The sequence below is a fragment of the Chiloscyllium punctatum genome, chromosome 3 (genome assembly GCF_047496795.1).
Source record: "Chiloscyllium punctatum isolate Juve2018m chromosome 3, sChiPun1.3, whole genome shotgun sequence".
Classification (NCBI taxonomy): Eukaryota; Metazoa; Chordata; class Chondrichthyes; order Orectolobiformes; family Hemiscylliidae; genus Chiloscyllium; species Chiloscyllium punctatum.
The window spans coordinates 136,858,109-136,880,074 of record NC_092741.1 but is presented as its reverse complement, the minus strand read 5'-3'; the positions used below and the strand labels follow the sequence as shown (position 1 = coordinate 136,880,074).

Below are 21,966 nucleotides of genomic sequence, written 5' to 3'. Positions count from 1 at the left end.
CTATGTGGAGTTTGCAAATTCTCCCCGTATCTGTGTGGGTTTCCTCCCACAGTCCAAAGATGTGCAGGTCAGGTGAATTGGCCATGCTATTTGCCCATAGTGTTAGATGCATTAGTCTGAGGGAAATGGGTCTCGGTGGGTTACTCTTCAGAGGATCGGTGTGGACTGATTGGGCCAAATGGCCTATTTCCAAACTGTAGGGATTCTAACCTAAAAAAGAGGCAGTGTGCTGGCTATTTGGTCAAAGTCTTTAAGGAAGCTGTATACCTTTATTTTAACAATGTTTTTATTTTAACCAAGTGCAATAAACTTATTTTTCTGTTAAGTCACCCATTCTATTTGAAGTTCTGGTGATGCCATTTGATCTCCAATAAGGTGTTCACCGGTCACGGGAATTCAGTTTCTGATTTTCCACGGAACCTGTTTCATCATAGTTTGTTCCTCAGTGGTTTGTGAGAAGACTTGGTTGCAAAGTCACCAAAACAGTGAGGTATGACATATAAATTTTCCTCACAACACCAAGGGGCATTTTCTTACTCAATACATTGGCCAATACCTGAGCAGAAGAAAGGCAGAGGGATCGATGAAATAATAGAATTCACGTGCTTCAGTCTGGTCAGTGAAGTTGAGGCGGGAGAGGTTGAAACAACATTGAATCAGAGAGGAAGTTTGAATTTGAGAGAAGAATTGGGTCTATCTTAATCCTTCAATCAAATGATAATGTAGTAATTAGGGGGATTTTGCCAAGGAGAGGCAGACTTTACATTCTTTTCAAGATTGTCCTGTCAAATATGTTGCCATTCCCTCAATGCCTTGAGTCAAAATCCTGGTGCTCCCTTTCTAACGGCACTGAGGTGTCCCTCTACGGCAAATACTACAGACGTTCAAAAAGGCAACTCGCCCCCACCTTCTAAAGGGTGATTACAGGTGGTCAAAAAATGCTGGCCCAGCCATTGAATCCCACATATGAACACATTTTAAAAAATGGAAATCGATGACCAAGTCAATCATACTCAAGTCTATCGCCTTCCATCTTGAAAATCCAGCAGTGGAAGACCTTGAGGATTGCTAGAGGAAAGGCTGTTGAGCAAGTCAGTAGAGGCAACATTATCAGAGCAAATAGAGGACCAGAGTAGAGGAAGTTCAAAATTATAGCATTTATTCGTGAGGTATATCTGGGGCAATCTGTGTTTGATGGTGGAGGAATGAGAGGCTTGAAAAATTGCCAGCTGAATTCCTGGACATCATTAAAGGATGGTGGACAACCATATCTTGTTGTTTTGTACGAACAAACTCAGGGTAGACAGGTCATTCTAAAGGACAAGAACGTGGTTCAAATCTTTCAGTCAGCTTTTGCCCTAAATACCCTGAAAATTTTGATTTGTATAGTTTGACAAATCATCCCATCAGAAACGTTCAAGTCCATCATCAAGGCTCAGGTTTACCTCAGCTAATAGTTTTGTTATTATTAGTTGCTGCATGATTAACAATAGCCCCCTTGCATTGTGTGTAACTAACATGAAAGGCCATTGCTGTAATACTTAACTTTTATTCTCTTTTGATCCCCTCCAGTTTTATACTTTTTTTCTTTCTTTAGGGTATTGGGTTGTGCCATGAAAAAGCTTGAAAAATGCCAGGTATTTTCCAGTTGCACCCATGTAGCTATTCTTCATGTGTGAGCTTATGAATTCAGTATTGGTAGGCCATTTTACCATGGAATCATCACAGTTCAGCCCAATCCAGTCCTCACCCAAATTCTAACTGATTTTGTTCATCATCATGTCTCGGGCACTATCCTTTGCTGTGTTCAGCTAGCTCAACACAACCAAAGACCAAAGCCAGACTCTGAAACAAAAACAGAAATTGCTGGAGAAACCCAACAGGTTTGACAGCATCTGTAGAGAGAAAGCAGTGACATTTCTTCCAGGATTTCAGTTCAGATTCCCAGATTTAAGGGAATCTGAATTTAAGGGAATTTATATTTGCCAGGATTTGGTGTTGGAGAGACTGTTAGGTCTGAAGGTTGATAAGTCTCCGGGACCTGATGGCCTGCATCCCAGGGTACTGAAGGAGGTGGCTCGGGAAATCATGGATGCGCTGGTAATTATTTTCCAGAGTTCAATAGAATCGGGGTCGGTTCCTGAGGATTGGAGGGCGGCTAATGTTGTGCCACTTTTTAAGAAGGGTGGGCGGGAGAAAGCAGGAAATTATAGACCAGTTAGTCTGACCTCAGTGGTGGGAAAGATGCTGGAGTCTATTATAAAGGATGAAATTACGGCACATCTGGATAATAGTAACAGGATAGGACAGAGTCAGCATGGATTTATGAAGGGGAAATCATGCTTGACTAATCTTCTTGAATTTTTGAGGATGTAACTCGGAAGATGGACGAGGGAGATCCAGTGGATGTAGTGTACCTGGACTTTCAGAAAGCTTTTGATAAAGTCCCACACAAGAGGTTAGTGAATAAAATTAGGGCGCACGGTATTGGGGGCAAAGTACTAGATTGGATAGAGAATTGGTTGGCTAATAGGAAACAAAGGGTAGTGATTAACGGCTCCATTTCGGAATGGCAGGCAGTGACCAGTGGGGTACCGCAGGGATCCATGCTGGGACCGCAGCTTTTTACAATATATGCAAATGATATAGAAGATGGTATCAGCAATAACATTAGCAAATTTGCTGATGATACAAAGCTGGGTGGTAGGGTGAAATGTGATGAGGATGTTAGGAGATTACAGGGTGACCTGGACAAGTTAGGTGAGTGGACAGATGCATGGCAGATGCAGTTTAATGTGGATAAATGTCTGGTTATCCACTTTGGTGGCAAGAACAGGAAGGCAGATTACTACCTCAATGGTATCAAATTAGGTAAAGGGGCTGTTCAGAGAGATCTGGGTGTTCTTGTCCACCAGTCAATGAAGGCAAACATGCAGGTACAGCAGGTCGTGATGAAGGCTAATAGCATGCTGGCCTTCATAACAAGAGGAATTGAGTATAGAAGCAAAGAGGTGCTTCTGCAGCTGTACAGGGCCCTGGTGAGACCACACCTGGAGTACTGTGTAGAGTTCTGGTCTCCAAATTTGAGGAAAGACATTCTGGCTATTGAGGGAGTGCAGCGTAGGTTCACGAGGTCAATTCCTGGAATGGCAGGATTGCCTTACACGGAAAGACTGAAGCGACTGGGCTTGTATACCCTTGAGTTTAGAAGACTGAGAGGGGATCTGATTGAGACATATAAGATTATGAAAGGATTGGACACTCTGGCAGGAGGAAACATATTTCCGCTGATGGGGGAGTGCCGAACCAGAGGACACAACTTAAAAATACGGGGTAGACCATTTAGGACAGAGATGAGGAGAAACTACTTCACCCAGAGAGTGGTGGCTGTGTGGAATGCTCTGCCCCAGGGGGCAGTGGAGGCCCAGTCTCTGGATTCATTTAAGAAAGAATTGGATAGAGCTCTTAAAGATAGTGGAGTCAAGGATTATGGAGATAAGGCTGGAACAGGATACTGATTGGGAATGATCAGCCATGATCATATTGAATGGCGGTGCAGGCTCGAAGGGCTGAATGGCCTACTCCTGCATCTATTGTCTATTGTCTATTTACTGCAGATTTCTTGCATCCACAGTTCTATTTTGTTTCACCAAAGGAAGATTTGGTTTGTCTGGCTCAGTTCTACAATTGCTAAAGCTGTATTCAACAGAGATATGAGGTGAGCTCTTTTCTATCTCCTTAACAGAGAACTCACCATCGAGTCACAGAGGTCTAGAGGTCTACAGCATGGAAATAAGTTGCCCATGCACCCAGTTTTCACAATTAAATAGTGCCACATGACTGTTTTTGGACATTCCTGATTACGGGCTTATGCCTGAATCATCAACTCTCCTGCTCCCTGGAAGCTGCCTGACCTGCTGTGCGTTTCCAGTGTCACCCTTTTCAACGCTGACTCTCCAGCATCTGCAGTCCTCACTTTTTCCCTGGTCCATATCCCTCCATACCAATCCCATCCATTTATCTATCTAAATGTTTCTTAAATTGTACTTACTTTTACCACTACCTCTGGCATCCCGTTTCAGACACCACCTTCTTATGGAAAAATTATTCGTCTGGACCCTTTTGTATTTCTCCCCTCTCAACGTAAACCTGTACCCTCTAGTTTTAGGCTCCTCAGCCCTGGGGAAAAGCTGTTAGATAGCTGCCTTGTCTATGGCTCTCATGAATTTATGGACCTCTATAAGGTCACCCTCAGGGAAATGAGAAAAAAGACCCAGTCTATCCAAACTCTCCTTATAACTCAAACCTTCCAGTCCAGGTAGTATCCTAGAAAATCTTTTCTCTACTCTTTCTAGTTTAATAACATCTTTTCTATAGTGGGGCAACCAAAACTGCATGCAGTACTCCAAATGTAGCCTCACCAACATCTTGTACAATGTGACAAGACATCCTAACTCCTATACTCAGTGCTGTGACGGATAAAAGCAAGCATGCCGAAAGCCTTCTTCACCACCATGACTACCTGTGACTCCACTTTCAAGGAGCTGTGAACCTTTATACCTTTAGATTTATTTGTTCGATAACACTCCCCAGAGCCCAATGAATGACTGTGTACCATAGTATGCGTTTCCTCTAGTACAACATTGGTTACTTTTATATGTTGTGGCTGTTGCCAACAGTTTGTGCGTCCACCATGACTAGTCCTCTCTGTAATTTCCTTGGTGGTTACGAAGGCCTCCAAGTTTGTGTGCTGCAGCAACTGATGGAACCAGAAATCAATGCCACAATCAGCGAGCCAAAGCAATCATGTATGGAACACTGGAGTGACTGCACGTGTTCAAATGCTCAGCTGAGAGGGAACGTTGGCTAAGACTGAGCTGGTCACACTTTCACTTATGAGATATAAATCCCTCTTGAGACGAGCATACAAACATGGATGTGCTACATGTCCTGCTAGAGGTGTTGTCTTTCAGATGAACTGTTAAACCTAGGCCCTATCTGGATGTTCAGTTGAATGGAAAACATCCCATGGCTACACTCCAAACGAGAGCAAGGGAGTTTCCCCTGGTGAGTCAAAAAGGGTGGCGCTGGAAAAGCACAACAGGTCAGGTCGCATCTGAGGAGCAGGAGAGTCAATGCATCGGGCATTAGCCCTTCATCAGGAATGTCTGAAATGTCAACTCTCCTGCTCCTCGGATGCTGCCTGACCTGCTGTGCTTTTCCAGCACCGCCCTTTTCGAATCTGACTCTCCAGCACCTGCAGTCCTCACTTTCTCCTAGTTATCTCCTGCTGCCCTGGGCAACGATTATTCTTCAATCAATGTCACTTAAAAAAAAAGGTTATCTGGCCAATGTCACGTCACTGTTTGTGGGAATATGCTGTGGTCAAATCTGGTGACCATGTTTTCTGCATGACAACAGCAATTACACTACAAAATGATTTCACTGGCTGGAAAGCACTTTGATCCTGAAAAAAAACAGCATATTTCTACAAGCCTTTCCTTTTCATCTGTCTGATACATATATCAAATTAAACAGAGTCATTGTTATAGCATTTCATTCACTAAGATTGTTGAAAGAAACTCCACAAGGTTACCTTAAAAACTAAATGTTCGGTTTCGACTTTCATTTACCTGAAATTCGTTTTCTCCTAGTTTCCCAGCCATCCATCCATTTGCCAAAAGTGGTGAAATCTTCTGCTTTCCACTGTGGTGCTTCTCGCTATAAAATGATTGGTTTTAAAATTTGAGATAAAGAAATTGGATGAGTGCATTATTGAAACTCTCTTGGATTATACCTCAAACCTAGCCACACTAATGGGATAGAACTCTCATCTGGAAGAATCCCACATGGATGCATCCCACATGCATTGACTCTCCTGCTCCTCAGATGCGACCTGACCTGTTGTGCTTTTCCAGTGCCACCCTTTTTGACTCAACAGCGGAAACTCCCTTGCTCTCGTTTGGAGTGTAGCCATGGGATGTTTTCCATTCATCTGAACATTGTGGGTGGCACGGTGGCACAGTGGTTAGCACTGCTGCCTCACAGTGCTAGGGACCCAGGTTCAATTCCCACCTCAGGCGACTGACTGTGTGGAGTTTGCACGTTCTCCCCGTGTCTGCATGGGTTTCCTCCGGGTGCTCCGGTTTCCTCCCACAGTCCAAAGATGTGCAGGTCAGGTGGATTGGCCATGCTAAATTGCCCGTAGTGTTAGGTAAGGGGTAGATGTAGGGGTATGGGTGAGTTGCGCTTCGGCAGGGCGGTGTGGACTTGTTGGGCCGAAAGGCCTGTTTCCACACTGTAAGTAATCTAATCATGAAATGAGTTTCATTAGACTGAACAGGGATGAGTTTCCACAGGGACCTGGATATCATGGGCATATTGTATTTTCAGCTGGTAGGGCACTATCAAAAAGGGATGGTACCCAGATAATCTCTACCCAGCCATTCCTTAGCTCATTCACACATTTTGGAGGGTGGGCAGCCCATACACAAGATGCAATTAAATAATTAACAGTTAATTGAACTTGCAAAAACCTCAATTAAGTCCAGTGTTACATAGCCAATGCAATAACATCGTTGGCATGGACAGCTGGCACGAGTCAGACAGTCCAGTTTTGAATACTGGATTGTAAACTTGGGTAGGGTATAATTTTCAGAAGGATCCCCCGTGCATCAATGCATCCCATCAGATTATAGTACAAACTTTCTTTCCTCCCTGCACAAAAAGTAAAACTCACCCCTCCCATGGGTCTTCAAACCCTCCCCGCCCAGTACTCCTTACCTACCACTACTTCCCATGACCTTACTGTTGATAGCAGAGTCTTCAATCATTTCAATGCTACTTTGCGAAACTCTTCATCGTCAGTCCACCCAAGATCCAAGTCTCACTTGGTATTCTATCTTCTCCTTCATTCCCACCCTCTTCTATAATGTGCTAAGGATCCATCTCCACATTAACGGAACCATATTAATACATGTTATTATTGAGCAGCAGGAAATAAAGTTTCTGGAATTATGGTTCTTATTGCCTTCAAGTGATGGGTGAATTCTGCACGCTGAAGTAGTAAAAAGGAATTTCTAACAGACCTTGGTAGAAAATGGTAGACAATCTTCAATAATTTCAAAATTCTCTCAGTATTCATAAGTCACAAACCTGACTTAAGAGATTTACAAAGTTCAGTCATACCCTTGTTTTTCACAATGTGCCAATTATTTTCAAATAGCACATTTTGCCTCAAGTTATTTAGAGCAAAACATGCAGGCAATAAAGCATCGTTATTTAGGAATGTGTGATGCAAAATTATTGATGGATCATTGCAATTTATTGCTCAATTCACTGCTTGCAAAATAAATTAAACCATCATGCTGACCTTCAAAAGATTCTCTGCAGCTGCAAACCAATCATCTGTTGCAAACAGGACCTGAAAAAGAAGTTGGAAAGAACATTGGTCTTTTCCCATGGTCCTCCATGTGTTAAGTTTCTTATCTTTATCAGTAAATAAAGGAACTGAGTACAGTTACGCAGTTCTTACTGGTGGTGAAAGAATACGTGCACTAATGACACCTGGCGGGTGTTCACACATTCTAGTGCAAGGTATCAGAACAATATAGAAAAAGGTGATATCGTACAATTGTAGATAAAAGTGAGAGATACAGGGAGTGGATGGTACATGGAGTGCATGGAGAATACACTAGGGTGCAGGTATCCCTCAAATGTTTGTTTAATTTCAAAAAAGGCAGATTAACTCTTAAAACCACATCAATTTATTAGCACTCGAAACAAGCAAATCCTGATTTATATTTGATAACAAATCTCTCATAAGTAAGCAACTTAATTACTTAAATAAATACTTGACTAATATAGGTAATATTGGTTATCAGACAAGTTATCATTGCCGAGTTTGTCAAAGTGTAACATAACAACCATTTTGGCTAAAGAGTGTTTTACAGATTAGAAATTGTGTTGCATGGTGTCATTGTACTTTTGTAAAGAAGGCACCAGAGGGAGCAAGAGAGCTCCTGTGATTCCGTAAGTATCAGTGTTGACCTTCACACTGGAACTTACTCTAACCCCTTTACAGGACCTCGGAAGATCACCACTGCTGGGGACATAGACAATATTGAATTGCTGTTTTGATGTTCCCTGCATGGTCAGTTGCCTGTGAGAAAGTGCCCGATGCCTGGCATATGTGTGAACACACAAAGTGTTGGAAATAAGTTTGGTGAGTTATAACACAAATCAAAAGTAGAAATATGATGTGGTGGCCATGACCAAACATGGCTTAAAAATGGTAAGGACATGGCATTTAATATGCAAAAATACAAAGTGTTCAGAAAAGGGAGGTGGAGTGACATTCATGGCTTGGAATAACATTGCAATATTGAAAAGAAGGGATGCCCTTGAAAAAGCAAGGACAGAGTCTATTTGGTTAGGGTTGAGAGTTAAAAAGATAAGATACTGCTACTTGGGGTATGCTATAGGCTACAAATAGACTCATTATTATGTGGAAATAGGCCTTTCAGCCCAACAGCTCCACACTGACCCTCGAAAAACAACCGACCCAGACTCATTCCCCTATATTTATCCCTGACTATTGCACCTAACCTACACATCACCAGACACTATGGGAAATTTAGCATGGCCAATCCACCTAACCTGCACATCTTTTGGTTTGTGGGAGGAAACCCACACAGACACAAGGACAATGTGCAAACTCCACATTGTGATCAGTGGAGTGCTGCAAGGATCAGTGCTGGGTCTACTACTCTTCATCATTTACATAAATGGTTTGGATGTGAGCATAAGAGGTATAATTAGTAAGTTTGCAGATGAGACCAAAATTGGGGGTGTAGTGGACAGCGAATAAGGTTACCTCAGACCACAACGGGATCTTGATCAGATGGGCCAGTGGGCTGAAAAGTGACAGATGGAGTTTAATTTAGATAAATGCGAGGTGCTGCATTTTGGGAAAGCAAATCTTAGCAGGACTTATACACTTAATGGTAAGGTCCCAGGGAGTGTTGCTGAACAAAGAGACCTTGGAGTGCAGGTTCATAGCTCCTTGAAAGTGGAGTCACAGGTAGATAGGATAGTGAAGAATGCGTTTGGTATGCTTTCCTTTATTCGTCAGAGTATTGAGTACAGGAGTTGGGAGGTCATGTTGTGGCTGTACAGGACATTGGTTAGGCCACTTTTGGAATACTGTGTGCAATTCTGGTCTCCATCCTATCGGAAAGATGTTGTGAAACTTGAAAGGGTTCAGAAAAGATTTACAAGGATGTTGCCAGGGTTGGAGGATTTGAGCTATAGGGAGAGGCTGATCAAGCTGGGGCTGTTTTCCCTGGAGCGTCGGAGGCTGAGGGGTGACATTATAGAAGTTTACAAAATTATGAGGGGCATGGATAGGGTAAATATGCAAGGTCTTTTCCCTGGGGTCGGTGAGTCCAGAACTAGAGGGGTATTTTTTCTAGTGAGTTAGCCAAAATTCCAACCATACATAATTTATTTGCTTTCCATGGGTCTTTATGGTGAGCTAACTAGTTTCTGCATTTTGTGACATCATAATATCCGCATTTCCAAAATATTTCAATGGTTTTAGGCCACTTTGGGAAAGTAAAAATCTTCAAATCAAAAATAACATTTTACATTCCACATAGAGCTTGTCAAATTCATGAGCACCAATGTGAGTTTACCTTTGCTCCTGTTGTTTCACAAGCCAGGTCATTTAACTGGACAAAGTCCGGAATGTTCTCCGTGTTTTCCTGAGTTGGACGAGCTGCCATTGTTCAATCAGTTCTAACAGATGCAATGTTGTATATTTTTAGTACCCCTGATTATTATGTTCTCGAAAAATGAAGCTACTGTATCAAAATATGCAGCAGCCCTTATCTTTTGTAAGTTAGAAAAATTGAATTAATCTAATGTGCAGAACAATATTAAGATTGAAACATTTTCCCTATAATCCATAATTTGTTGTAATCCAATACATTAAATGTGCAATTGCACAGTAACACAAATCCTTATGCTAGGTACGATAAAATGTGATTTCATGCTCTCAATCCTCTGCAGTGTCTACCTTATACCTGTTGTATTGATATTAGAGGTCTCCTCAGTATTAGGGACACCAAAGAGTGAGCTCTCCCATTCACAGAAAGTCACAAGACACTTCAATTTCTTCTTATGAAGACCAGCTGTATTTGGAAAATGTGCTCCATAGGTAAACTAACCAGTGAACCTCAGAGGAACCACTGGAGACTGCCACCAAAATGATAACTCTTGTTATCCCTGCATTGCACCAACCTGCCAGCACAGACAAATTTCTAGATCTAAGCTTGCAACAGCTGATAATTGTTAGAAATTTTTTTGGAGCAGCAATATTGAGTTATCGTATATTTTATACCAACCATGAATTATTTCTGTAAAGATAACATTCCCTTCATTCGCTATTGGATGCTGCTGCTGAATTTTTGTAATTCCCTTCATAATCTGGGGAAAAGCATTTTTTAGAGACGAGAGTGTGTTGATGGAAAAGCACAGCAGGTCAGGCAGCATCCGAGGAGCAGGAGAATCGACGTTTCAGGCCAGAGCCCTTCATCAGGAATTCAAAGGGCTCCGGCCTGGAAAGTCGATTCTCCTGCTCCTCAAATGCTGCCTGACATGAGCAACACACTCTCGACTCTGAACTCCAGCATCTGCAGACCTCACTTTCTCCATTCTTTAGAGATGTCTACTTCTAGCATATCTTAGAATGGTTTTCACCTTTAAAGGTGATATCCAAATGCAAATTGTCTTATCAAAGATTAAATAGTACTTTGTCATCCTTTTCCTAATCACGTCAAGGTTTCTGTACATAATGAAATCTTTCCACTACTTACTCACCCATTAACAGACACATAAAATTACTTTCATGTACTGGTTCTTCACAGGCTTACAAATATGCCTTTCAGCAAGCACTGTTGAAGTTAGGTTAGGTTTTAAATGGGATTTCTTAACTTTCCAAATCAGTAGGAACTTTAAAATTTTCTGAAAATCTAAACAATGGAAGTAACAACATCACATACTCTGATTATAATGCTTCAATTTAATCAGATTATACAAATTATAATTACATCAAGTTAAAATTAACATTAATTTGGAAAATGCAAGTTATGTATTTGACGTACCGCTTTCCCCCTTTGATAAGCTGGTTTACAGCCTCGTCATTCAAGCCAGTGACTTTGAAATGCACAAATGCTGTCATCTGTTCAATAGTCCAACTGAAAATCTACAGAGTGAATTTATAATCCAGCAGTCACTGACCTTGGCATCATCAGGCATTGAAATCTTGCAAAATGGGAAACAGACTGAAGGTCTGAACTTCATCAGATTTATTTTCTTTTGCAGTCATTCAATGAACAGAACTAAAATCCCTTTCCTCCCACCTTTAATGTGAGCAACATTTCTTTAAAGCTATCAGATGTAGCCGTTTTCTGTTTGGCACAGGTATTCACTCACCCACCCTGACTCAGACCGCATACACAACATGATCGCTGAGTTTTGTAGTATAGGATAAAAATGAAGGAATTTTAAAACTTTAGAAATTCATCACTAAATTATCAATGATGTCAAAGGAGCAGAATTGTCATGCCACAGTTTTTCTTGAGGCAATTTCTTACTTTCAGAAAGATGATCCAAATAATATCAATCACATCTAGTATAAAAAGTAAATTGTTTTGAAACTTTTTCCCAACATAAGAAATTTAAGAGGAGTGGAATTGGGGCAACAGAGTTGCAAGTAATGACTTCACTACACAAAGAGCAGAAACAGATTTAGCCTATTTAGGGATGAGAGAAAAGGGTCTGTTTCTCATTCCTTTGTTTTCAATGGTGGTGAGGGGAGGATCGGTCATGGTTTGGAAGACTTGGGAATTAGTGTCAGGGAGATGGGAAAACTGGAATGAGAATGTTGGGGTTTAACAAAGCTTGGTAATGCATGAAAGGGCGGCAGTGGAACTTGACAGTGCAACAGTGGAATCAGTGGATGCTTATAGTGCAGCAATGGGACTGTTGGTGTTTGACATTACCCCAGTAGAAGTCTTACACTTGAGCAGTGTTCCAGGTGCTGCTGAGGTCAGACAGGACTCATACTCCAGCGGAGGTGGTGCAGTACGGCAGTGTGCCCACTGGATTGGTGGAGGTTTACAGTGCTCAAGTGGCGTCGATTAATTTTAGGCTTCACAGGGGCTGCTGGAATGTAACAGTGTGGCAGTGCATTTGATGGAGTGTGAAAGTCAAGCAGTGGAGTTTAATGATGCTCAAATTGGGCAAGTGCAGTTTTTCAGCAGTGTGGTTTGACAGTGAGATTGATGAGGTGTACTTTGACAGTAGAATTGGTGAGGAGTTTGACAGTGATATTGGTTCGGTGCAGTTTGACAGTGATAATAGTGAGGTTCAGATGACAGCAATATTGGTGAGGTACGATTTGAGGTGATATTGGTTACGTGGAGTTTGACAGTGATATCAGTGAGGTTCGATTTAACAGTGAAATCGGTGAGGATTGATTTAACAGTGAAATTGGTGAGGATTGATTTAACAGTGAAATTGGTGAGGATTGATTTAACAGTGAAATTGGTGAGGATTGATTTAACAGTGAAATTGGTGAGGCGGAGTTGACAGTGAGGTGAGATGCAGTTTGACAGTGATATTGGTGAGGTGCGGTTTGTCAGTGATATTGGTGAGATGCAGTTTGACAGTGATATTGGTGAGGTGCGGTTTGTCAGTGATATTGGTGAGATGGTATTTGACAGTGATATTGGTGAGGTGCGGTTTGTCAGTGACATTGGTGAGATGGTATTTGACAGTGATATTGGTGAGGGGCAGTTTGACAGTGATATTGGTGAGGTGGTGTTTAACAGGGATATTGGCGAGGTGTGGTTTGACAGTGATATTGGTGAGATGCGGTTTGACAGTGATTTGGTGAGGTGTGGTTTGTCAGTGATATTTGTGAGGTGATACTTGACAGTGATATTGGTGAGGTGTGTTTTGACATTGATATTGGTGAGGTGCGGTTTTACAGTGATATTGGTGAGATAGAGTTTGACTGTGATATTGGTGAGATGCGTTTTTAAAGTGATATTGGTGAGGTGATATTTGACAGTGATATTGGTGAGATGATATTTGACAGTAATATTGTTGGGGTGGTGTTTAACAGGGATATTGGCAAGGTGTGGTTTGACAGTGATGTTGGTGAGGTGGAGTTTGACAGTAATATTGGTGAGGTGCAGTTTGGGAGTGATATTGGTGAGGTGCGTTTTGACAGTGATATTGGTGAGGTGGGGTTTGACAGTGATATTGGTGAGGTGGGGTTTGACAGTGATATTGGTGAGGTGCAGTTTGACAGTGATATTGGTGAGATGGAGTTTGACAGTAATATTGGTGAGGTGCGTTTTGACAGTGATATTGGTGAGGTGCGGTTTGAGAGTGATATAGGTGAGGTGCGTTTTGACAGTGATATTGGTGAGGTGCAGTTTGACAGTGATATTAGTGAGATGCGGTTTGACAGTGATATTTGTGGGGTGATATTTGACAGTGATATTGGTGAGGTGGTGTTTAACAGGGATATTGGCGAGGTGTGATTTGACAGTGATGTTGGTGAGGTGCGTTTTGTCAGTGATATTGGTGAGGTGCAGTTTGACAGTGATATTGGTGAGGTGTGGTTTGGCAGTGATATTGGTGAGGTGCGGTTTGACAGTGATATTGGTGAGCTGCAGTTTGAGAGTGATGCTGGTGAGGTGCGGTTTGAGAGTGATATTGGTGAGGTGCGGTTTGCCAGAGATATTGGTGAGGTGCAGTTTGACAGTGATATTGGTGAGATGGTATTTGACAGTGATAGTGGTGAGGTGCGGTTTGACAGTGATATTGGTAAGGTGATATTTGACAGTAATACTGTTGTGGTGGTGTTTAACAGGGATATTGGCGAGGTGTGGTTTGACAGTGATATTGGTGAGGTGCGGTTTGCCAGAGATATTGGTGAGGTGCAGTTTGACAGTGATATTGGTGAGATGGTATTTGACAGTAATATTGGTGAGGGGCGGTTTGACAGTGATATTGGTGAGGGGCAGTTTGACAGTGATATTGGTGAGGTGCGGTTTGTCAGTGATATTGGTGAGATGGTATTTGACAGTGATATTGGTGAGGTGCAGTTTGACAGTGATATTGGTGAGATGCGGTTTGAGAGTGATGCTGGTGAGGTGCGGTTTGAGAGTGATATTGGTGAGGTGCAGTTTGACAGAGATATTGGTGAGGAGCATTTTGACAATGATATAGGTGAGGTTTGACAGTGATATTGGTGAGATGCGGTTTGACAGTGATATTGGTGAGGTGATATTTGACAGTGATATTTGTGAGGTGTGTTTTGACATTGATATTGGTAATGTGCATTTTGCAATGATATTGGTGAGTTGCGGTTTTACAGTGATATCGGTGAGATGGTATTTGACAGTGATATTGGTGAGGTGTGGTTTTTCAGTGATATTGGTGAGATGGTATTAGTGATATGAGTGATATTAGTGAGGGGCAGTTTGACAGTGACATTGGTGAGGTGATATTTGACAGTGATATTGGTAAGATGCAGTTTGACAGTGATATTGGTGAGGTGCGGTTTGACAGTGATATTGGTCAGGTGATATTTAACAGTAATATTGGTGAGGTGGTGTTTAACAGGGATATTGGCGAGATGTAGTTTGACAGTGATGTTGGTGAGGTGCGTTTTGTCAGTGATATTGGTGAGATGCAATTTGACAGTGATAATGGCGAGGTGCAGTTTCACTGTGACATTTGTGAGGTGATATTTGACAGTGACATTGGTGAGGTGTGTTTTGACATTGATATTGGTGAGGTGTGTTTTGACATTGATATTGGTGAGATGCATTTTGACAATGATATTGATGAGGTGCGGTTTTACAGTGACATCGGTGAGATGGAGTTTGACAGTGATATTGGTGAGGTATGGTGTGACAGTGATATTGGTGAGGTACGGTGTGACAGTGATATTGGTGAGGTAGAGTTTGACAGTGATATTGGTGAGGTAGAGTTTGACAGTGATATTGGTGAGGTGATATTTGACAGTGATATTGGTGAGGTGCAGTTTTACAATGATGTTGGTGAGGTGCGGTTTTGCAGTGTTTTGGTGAGGTACGGTGTGACAGTGATATTGGTGAGGTACGGTGTAACAGTGATATTGGTGACGTGCGGTTTGTCAGTGATACTGGTGAGGTGGAGTTTGACAGTGAAATTGGTGAGGTACGGTTTGACAGTGATATTGATGAGGTGATATTTGACAGTGATATTGGTGAGGTGCAGTTTTACAATGATGTTGGTGAGGTGCGGTTTTGCAGTGTTTTGGTGAGGTACGGTGTGACAGTGATATTGGTGAGGTACGGTGTAACAGTGATATTGGTGACGTGCGGTTTGTCAGTGATACTGGTGAGGTGGAGTTTGACAGTGAAATTGGTGAGGTGCGGTTTGACAGTGATATTGATGAGGTGATATTTGACAGTGATATTGGTGAGGTGCAGTTTTACAATGATGTTGGTGAGGTGCGGTTTTGCAGTGTTTTGGTGAGGTACGGTGTGACAGTGATATTGGTGAGCTACGGTGTAACAGTGATATTGGTGACGTGCGGTTTGTCAGTGATACTGGTGAGGTGGAGTTTGACAGTGAAATTGGTGAGGTACGGTTTGACAGTGATATTGGTGAGATGGAGTTTGACAGTGATATTGATGAGGTGCAGTTTGACAGTGATATTGGTGAGGTACGGTTTGACAGTGATATTGATGAGGTGCAGTTTGACAGTGATATTGGTGAGGTACGGTTTGACATTGATATTGGTGAGGTACGGTTTGACAGTGATATTGGTGAGGTGCAGTTTGACAGTGATATTTGTGAGGTGGAGTTTGACAGTGATATTGATGAGGTGGAGTTTGACAGTGATATTGATGAGGTGGAGTTTGACAGTGATATTGGTGAGGTGGAGTTTGACAGTGATATTGATGAGGTGGAGTTTGACAGTGATATTGGTGAGGTGGAGTTTGACAGTGATATTGATGAGGTGGAGTTTGACAGTGATATTGATGAGGTGGAGTTTGACAGTGATATTTGTGAGGTACGGTGTGACAGTGATATTGGTGAGGTACGGTTTGACAGTTAATTGGTGATGTGCGATTTGACAGTGATATTGGTGAGGGGCAGTTTGAATGTGATATTGGTGAGGTGGAGTTTGACAGTGATATTGGTGAGGTGCGGTGTGACAGTGATATTGGTGAGGTACGGATTGACAGTGATATTGGTGAGGTACGGTGTGACAGTGATATTGGTGAGGTACGGATTGACAGTGATATTGGTGAGGTGCTGTTGACAGTGATATTGGTGAGGTGGAGTTTGTCAGTGATATTGGTGAGGTGCGTTTTGACAGTGATATTGATGAGGTGCGGTTTGATCGTAGGATGTGCCGATTTGTGGAGAGCTGCAAAATTGACCCAATGCAGAACTTTTAGGTGCTATCCATGTCTCTCCCAACATCACCCTGGTGACAGAGTATGAGTGTCTGTGTCATCATCACAGATCAGAACCTCAGATCATTGAACATATCAAACATGTGATATGTTTGACAACAAGGACAGATATAGCAATGATGACCACAGGCACTTCACCAATGGCTATCCTTATGGGAGTCTGGACTGTTACACTTGCACTCAGGCAGGGAAATGGCAAACAATAAGACTAGCAATGAAGGGATTGTGAAGACTGACTCCCACAACTCCACTTATTAGGGAGTTATCTCATGCTGACATGTGTGTGTTTTAATATTCTGTCTATTCATTGGGAGAGGTGGAGGTTAGTCTCGGTTAGATAGTGAACATTGGTATGCCCCGTGGGCATAGGAGTAGTGAGGCTTTTTCACAGGTGTGGAGGCAATGTTGGAATGACAGTCCGTCATTTCCCAAACTGAATACTGATGGGGTGGAACTATAAGATTCATTACTGGGGTTGGGTGGGTTGGGAGGATTGAGAATGATAGTTTATCCCAGTGAGTGTGAGGGGGACATAGTGAAGGTCTGTCCAAGGTGAGTGGAAAGGGGATGAGTGAGCCAGCACTAAACGCGAGGTAGGAGGGCTGAGGGACATTAAGGGTATGTCCTGAGGGAGGGATTGAGTGAAAATCTGTCCAGGAATAAGGTTCTAATAGTTGGTCCCAGGACTCAGCAAGGAAAGGGGAGCTAGGATTTGTTGTCAGGTGATGTAGGAAGGGAGACGAGGGGAGGCATTGGCCGATGGGAGAGAAGGGGGGGATATGGAGGAGAATATTGAGGATCTATCCCAGGGAGGGAGTTGGACTTAGTTTCTGACTTAGGAAGGCAAGGGGTCTATTCCAAGAGAACTGGATAGGAAGGTCTGTCTTGGATGAGGTTGAAGTGAGATCTGTCCATAGAGGATCTATCCCGGGGGTGAGGGGAGTTACGGTCTGTTAGAGGGAAGGTCTGGCCTCTATCCTGTGGGTGGAGAGACTAAGAGAAGTCTTTCCCAGTGGCTTCAAGAAAGGTTCCGGGGCCAGGCAAAGTATCCAGAAACAGCAGGAGGAGAGGCCAGGAACAATGACTTTTAAATTGCAGAGCACCATCAAACATTACTTGCCAGAACACAGTGTTGTTGCGGAGAGAGAATTGCAGGAAACGGTGTTTTGGGAAACTTTAATTAGCAAAGTTTACCTGGAAGCTCAGCAGTTGCATTCACTGCATCCGAATGCTCAGAGTCAGGAAATCATCCTAATGCTCAGTGTATGTGAAATACTCCCAGTGTTCAGTGTGGGAAACACACTCTGTGTGAAATATACGCAGTGTTTAGTGTAGGAAGTGCACTCCATGTGTAATATACCCAGTGTTCAGTATGGGAAACACACTCTGTGTGAAATATACGCAGTGTTTAGTGTAGGAAGTGCACTCCATGTGTAATATACCCAGTGTTCAGTATGGGAAACACACTCTGTGTGAAATATACCCAGTGTTTAGTGTAGGAAGTGCACTCCATGTGTAATATACCCAGTGTTCAGTATGGGAAACACACTCTGCATAAAATATACCTAGTGCTCAGTGTGGGAAACGCACTCTATATGAAACATACCCAGTGGTCAGTGTGGGAAATGCACCCCAAGTGTAATATACCCAGTGTTCGGTGTGGGAAACACACTGTGTGTGAAATATACCCAGTCTTCAGTATTGGAAATACACACTGTGTGAAATATAGGCAAAAGTGAGGACTGCACATGCTGGAAACCAGAGTTCAGATCAGAGTGGTGCTGGAAAAGCAGAGCAGGTCAGGCAGCATCCGAGGAGCAGGAAAATCGACGTTTCGGGCAAAAACCCTTCATCATAAATCCTGATGAAGGGCTTTTGCCCAAAACATCGATTTTCCTGCTCCTTAGATGCTGCCTGACCTGCTGAGCTTTTCCAGCACCACTCTGATCTAAACACTGTGTGAAATATACCCAGTGTTCAATGTGGGAAACACATTCTGTGTGAAATATACCCAGTGTTTGGTTGTGCGGGAAATACACTCTGTGTGAAGTATACCCAGTGCTAAGTTATGCGGGGCATACTCTAGTGTTTATTGTGGGAAGTACACTCAGTGCTCAGTGTGGGAAAGATGTAATGAGGTAGTAAAATGTAAAATAAAATAACTATCTAAACAAATGTATAATAATTACAGTATGGGGGAAAATGGTTGGGTATATGGGTCTGAAAGGTTTAACACTCAATTGTGTGCCCTAAGCAGCATGAGCCCTTTGCTAATCATATTCACGCAGTCGGTAAATAGTTGCAGTGATGCAATAAATTGGGCTTAGCAAGACCTTTTGAGTTATACCAAAAAGTTGGCTTTTATCCACTCCAGACCACTTCAGGCTTAAACGAATTGTCACACACAAGCTATATTTTAAAAAAAAAATACAGATTCTGGGAATCTGAATTCCAAACAGAAAGTGATAGAAAAACTCAGCAAGCCTGACAGTATCTGTAAAGAATGGAATCAGGCTAACAGTTCAGATTGAAGACCTTTCATTAGAAATTTTCTTCCATCTGTATGCGAGAAGTGTTATTGTCCTCAGGTATGGTAGTAGCAATCAAATTGTTGGGTTTATAACCACTGAGGACAAGGATATTTTTGGCACAGCCTTGGGATCGTGATTCTTGCTGGTAATTTTAGCAAAGGAAAGGTTTATGAGCTTCATGTGCAATTGAAGGAGTCGTGACATTGTTGATATATGAATAACTAAGAATGGGATCACCAAACATAAGTGGTAATCACAGTTACCTGAATACACAGATGTCAAGAAAATAGAAGACTATATATGGAGTTGGCCATTCAACCCATCATAAGCCTACTCTGCTATTCCAGACCATGGTTCATCATCTATCTCAAAGTTATATTCCTAGGATTATCCCATTTCCCTTGATGTCATTAATAACTAGAAATCTAACAATTTCTTACACAAATTGAGCTCCCATGGACCCCTGCAGTAGAAGGCATTTGAGGCAGAGGTATTGAATATTGTTCTTAGTTCTAAAGTGGTCGAAGGGTATGGGTAGAAAGTGGGAACAGGGTACCGAGTTGGGCAATCAACCATGGTCATCTTGAATTGAGGAGCAGGTTGCGAGGGCTGACTGACCTATTCCTGCTTCTATTTATGATGTTTCTATGAAGGGAATTCCAAGAATTCACTGCCTTTGGGTGAAGAAGTTCCACCAAAGTTAAATAGCTTGCCTTTTATTCTGAGACGGTGTTGCCTTCTTCTGAACTCACAGCTAGACCTACATATACTCTGCATTAGAATGGTGCTGGAAAAGCCTGCTCCTCGGATGCTGCCTGACCTGCTGTGCTTTCCCAGTACCACTCTAATCCAGACTTGGGTTTCCAGCATCTGCAGTCCTCGTTTTTACCTACATGTACTCTGTTACATATACTCTGTCTATCCTTTATAAATTTTGAATGAGGCATTCCTGATTAAGGGCTTTTGCCTGAAACGTCGATTCTCCTGCTCCTCGGATACTGCCTGACCAGCTGTGCTTTCCCAGCAACGCACTCCCCACAATACTCCAGGTGCTATCTCATCTGTCTTTTCTGCAATTGAAGCAAGACTTCTTTGCATGTATACATAGATAATTATACCATTTTCCTTCCAAATTATTTGCAGCATTTGTATGCACTTCAATGATTTATAAGTGAGGATATTGCATGTCTGATGGAATACAAGACAATACTGCATATTATCAAGTATAAAATACCTAATGCATTGCACAGGATTACAAAGAATATCCAGCAGTTAGGCTTTTCAGCCTATACACTCGATGCTGCAATTATGGTTCACTCAAGCCCCTCACATTTACCGTTGGAACCATATATTTACATTTCCCTGATGTGTTTATCCAGTTTACATTTCCATGTATTTATACTATTTGATTCACACACTCTGTGTGATACAAGAGATCCAAATTCTGACCTCTCTTTGGCAAAAAAGCTTTTTCTGAACTGCATTTTATGGTGACTATCTTATAATGGTGGCCTCAAATTGTGCTCTTCCTAATTGAGGGAGTATTCTCTAAGCGCTCTAAGAAAACCATTCATAGACTTACAGCCCCTCAGTCCTTTTTTTAAGTTGTCAATACAATAGAAGCTAAATATTAATACAATTTGTAAAATCTACATGAAAAGCATGGGTTCATTTCCATTTTGGATTAAGGAAAAAGGAAAAAAAGCTACGAAAAACAGATATTGCTAGAGAAACTCAGCAGGTCTCATGTATGGAGCGAAAGCGGAGTTTACATTTTCAGTCCAGTGACCCTTCTTCAGAACTGATGGTAGTTCGGAAAGTGCTGGTACATATAGGATGGGATAAAGGGGAAGGAATAAATGATAGGTGGAAATGGAGCCCAAAGGGATAGAACAGAAAGAGAGAGCAGACAAAGAAATGGGTAATTCAATGAGGTAAAAACAATAACTGCAGATGCTGGAAACCAAATACTGGATTAGTGGTGCTGGAAGAGCACAGCAGTTCAGGCAGCATCCAACGAGCAGCGAAATCGACATTTCGGGCAAAAGCCCTTGTCAGCCTGGGAGTATCAGTAGCTGTTAACAAGGACCAGTAGTATCTGCTAGCAGCTCATTTGATGACAAGGCCTGTTGTTCAGTAAAGACACAGGAGATGGTGCTCAGGCTCTAAAATATTTGAACTCAATATTAAGTCCTGAGGCTGTAGGTTTACCAACCAGAAAATGAGATGTTGTTCTTTCAGCGTGTGCTGAGCTTTGTTGGAGCACTGCAGCAAGCCCAAGATGCAGGTAGCAGAAAGCTTAGAGTCATTTTTGCAGGCAGAACACAGGTATTCTGCAAGGCGGTTATCCAGTGTGCATTCCATCTCCCCAGCATAGAGCAGACTACATTTTGAGCAGCAACTACAGAAGACTACTTTGAGCGAAGTGCAGCTGCTTCACCTGGAAAGTATGTCTGGGAAGTTGGATAATGAGAAGGGAGGAAGTAAACGGGCAGGCGTTACACCTTCAGCATTTGCATGGGAAGGTGTCATGGGAATGTGGGGAGGAACTGGAGGTGGAAGAAGAGTGGACCAGGATATCTGGGAGTGATCAATCCTGGCGGAAGGCTGACAAGGGACAGGAAGTGCATATCTGTGCAGTAGTGGCATCCTACTAGAGGTGGTGAAAGTGGCAGTTAATGAACCTTTGGATGTGTTTTCTGTTTGGGTGTTAACTGAGGTCCAGGGAGATCCTATTGGAGTTGTTGGAGGGTAGAAATGCAGGAGATGGATCAAACAGATAAGAGCATTGTCAACCATGGTGGTGGAAAATCCTAAGTTGAGGAAGAAGGTGGACATTTCAAAGACCCCCTCATCAAAGTTGGCATCATCAGAACAGATGC

General features: G+C 42.4%; 1 protein-coding gene across 1 annotated transcript in view; it reads right to left on the bottom strand.

Annotated features, from left to right (window-relative positions):
- The window catches only part of allc (allantoicase), a 37,475-nt gene extending 26,227 nt beyond the window's left edge, over window positions 1-11,248 (bottom strand). The window contains exons 1-4 of the mRNA XM_072561056.1: window positions 11,166-11,248; window positions 9,696-9,798; window positions 7,373-7,423; window positions 5,634-5,721 (exon numbers count right to left, since the gene is read on the bottom strand). Coding sequence (XP_072417157.1) covers window positions 5,634-5,721; window positions 7,373-7,423; window positions 9,696-9,785 — 229 coding nt within the window. The 5' untranslated portion in view covers window positions 9,786-9,798; window positions 11,166-11,248. The remainder of the gene's footprint in view (window positions 1-5,633; window positions 5,722-7,372; window positions 7,424-9,695; window positions 9,799-11,165) is intronic.
- Window positions 11,249-21,966: the final 10,718 nt, after the last annotated feature.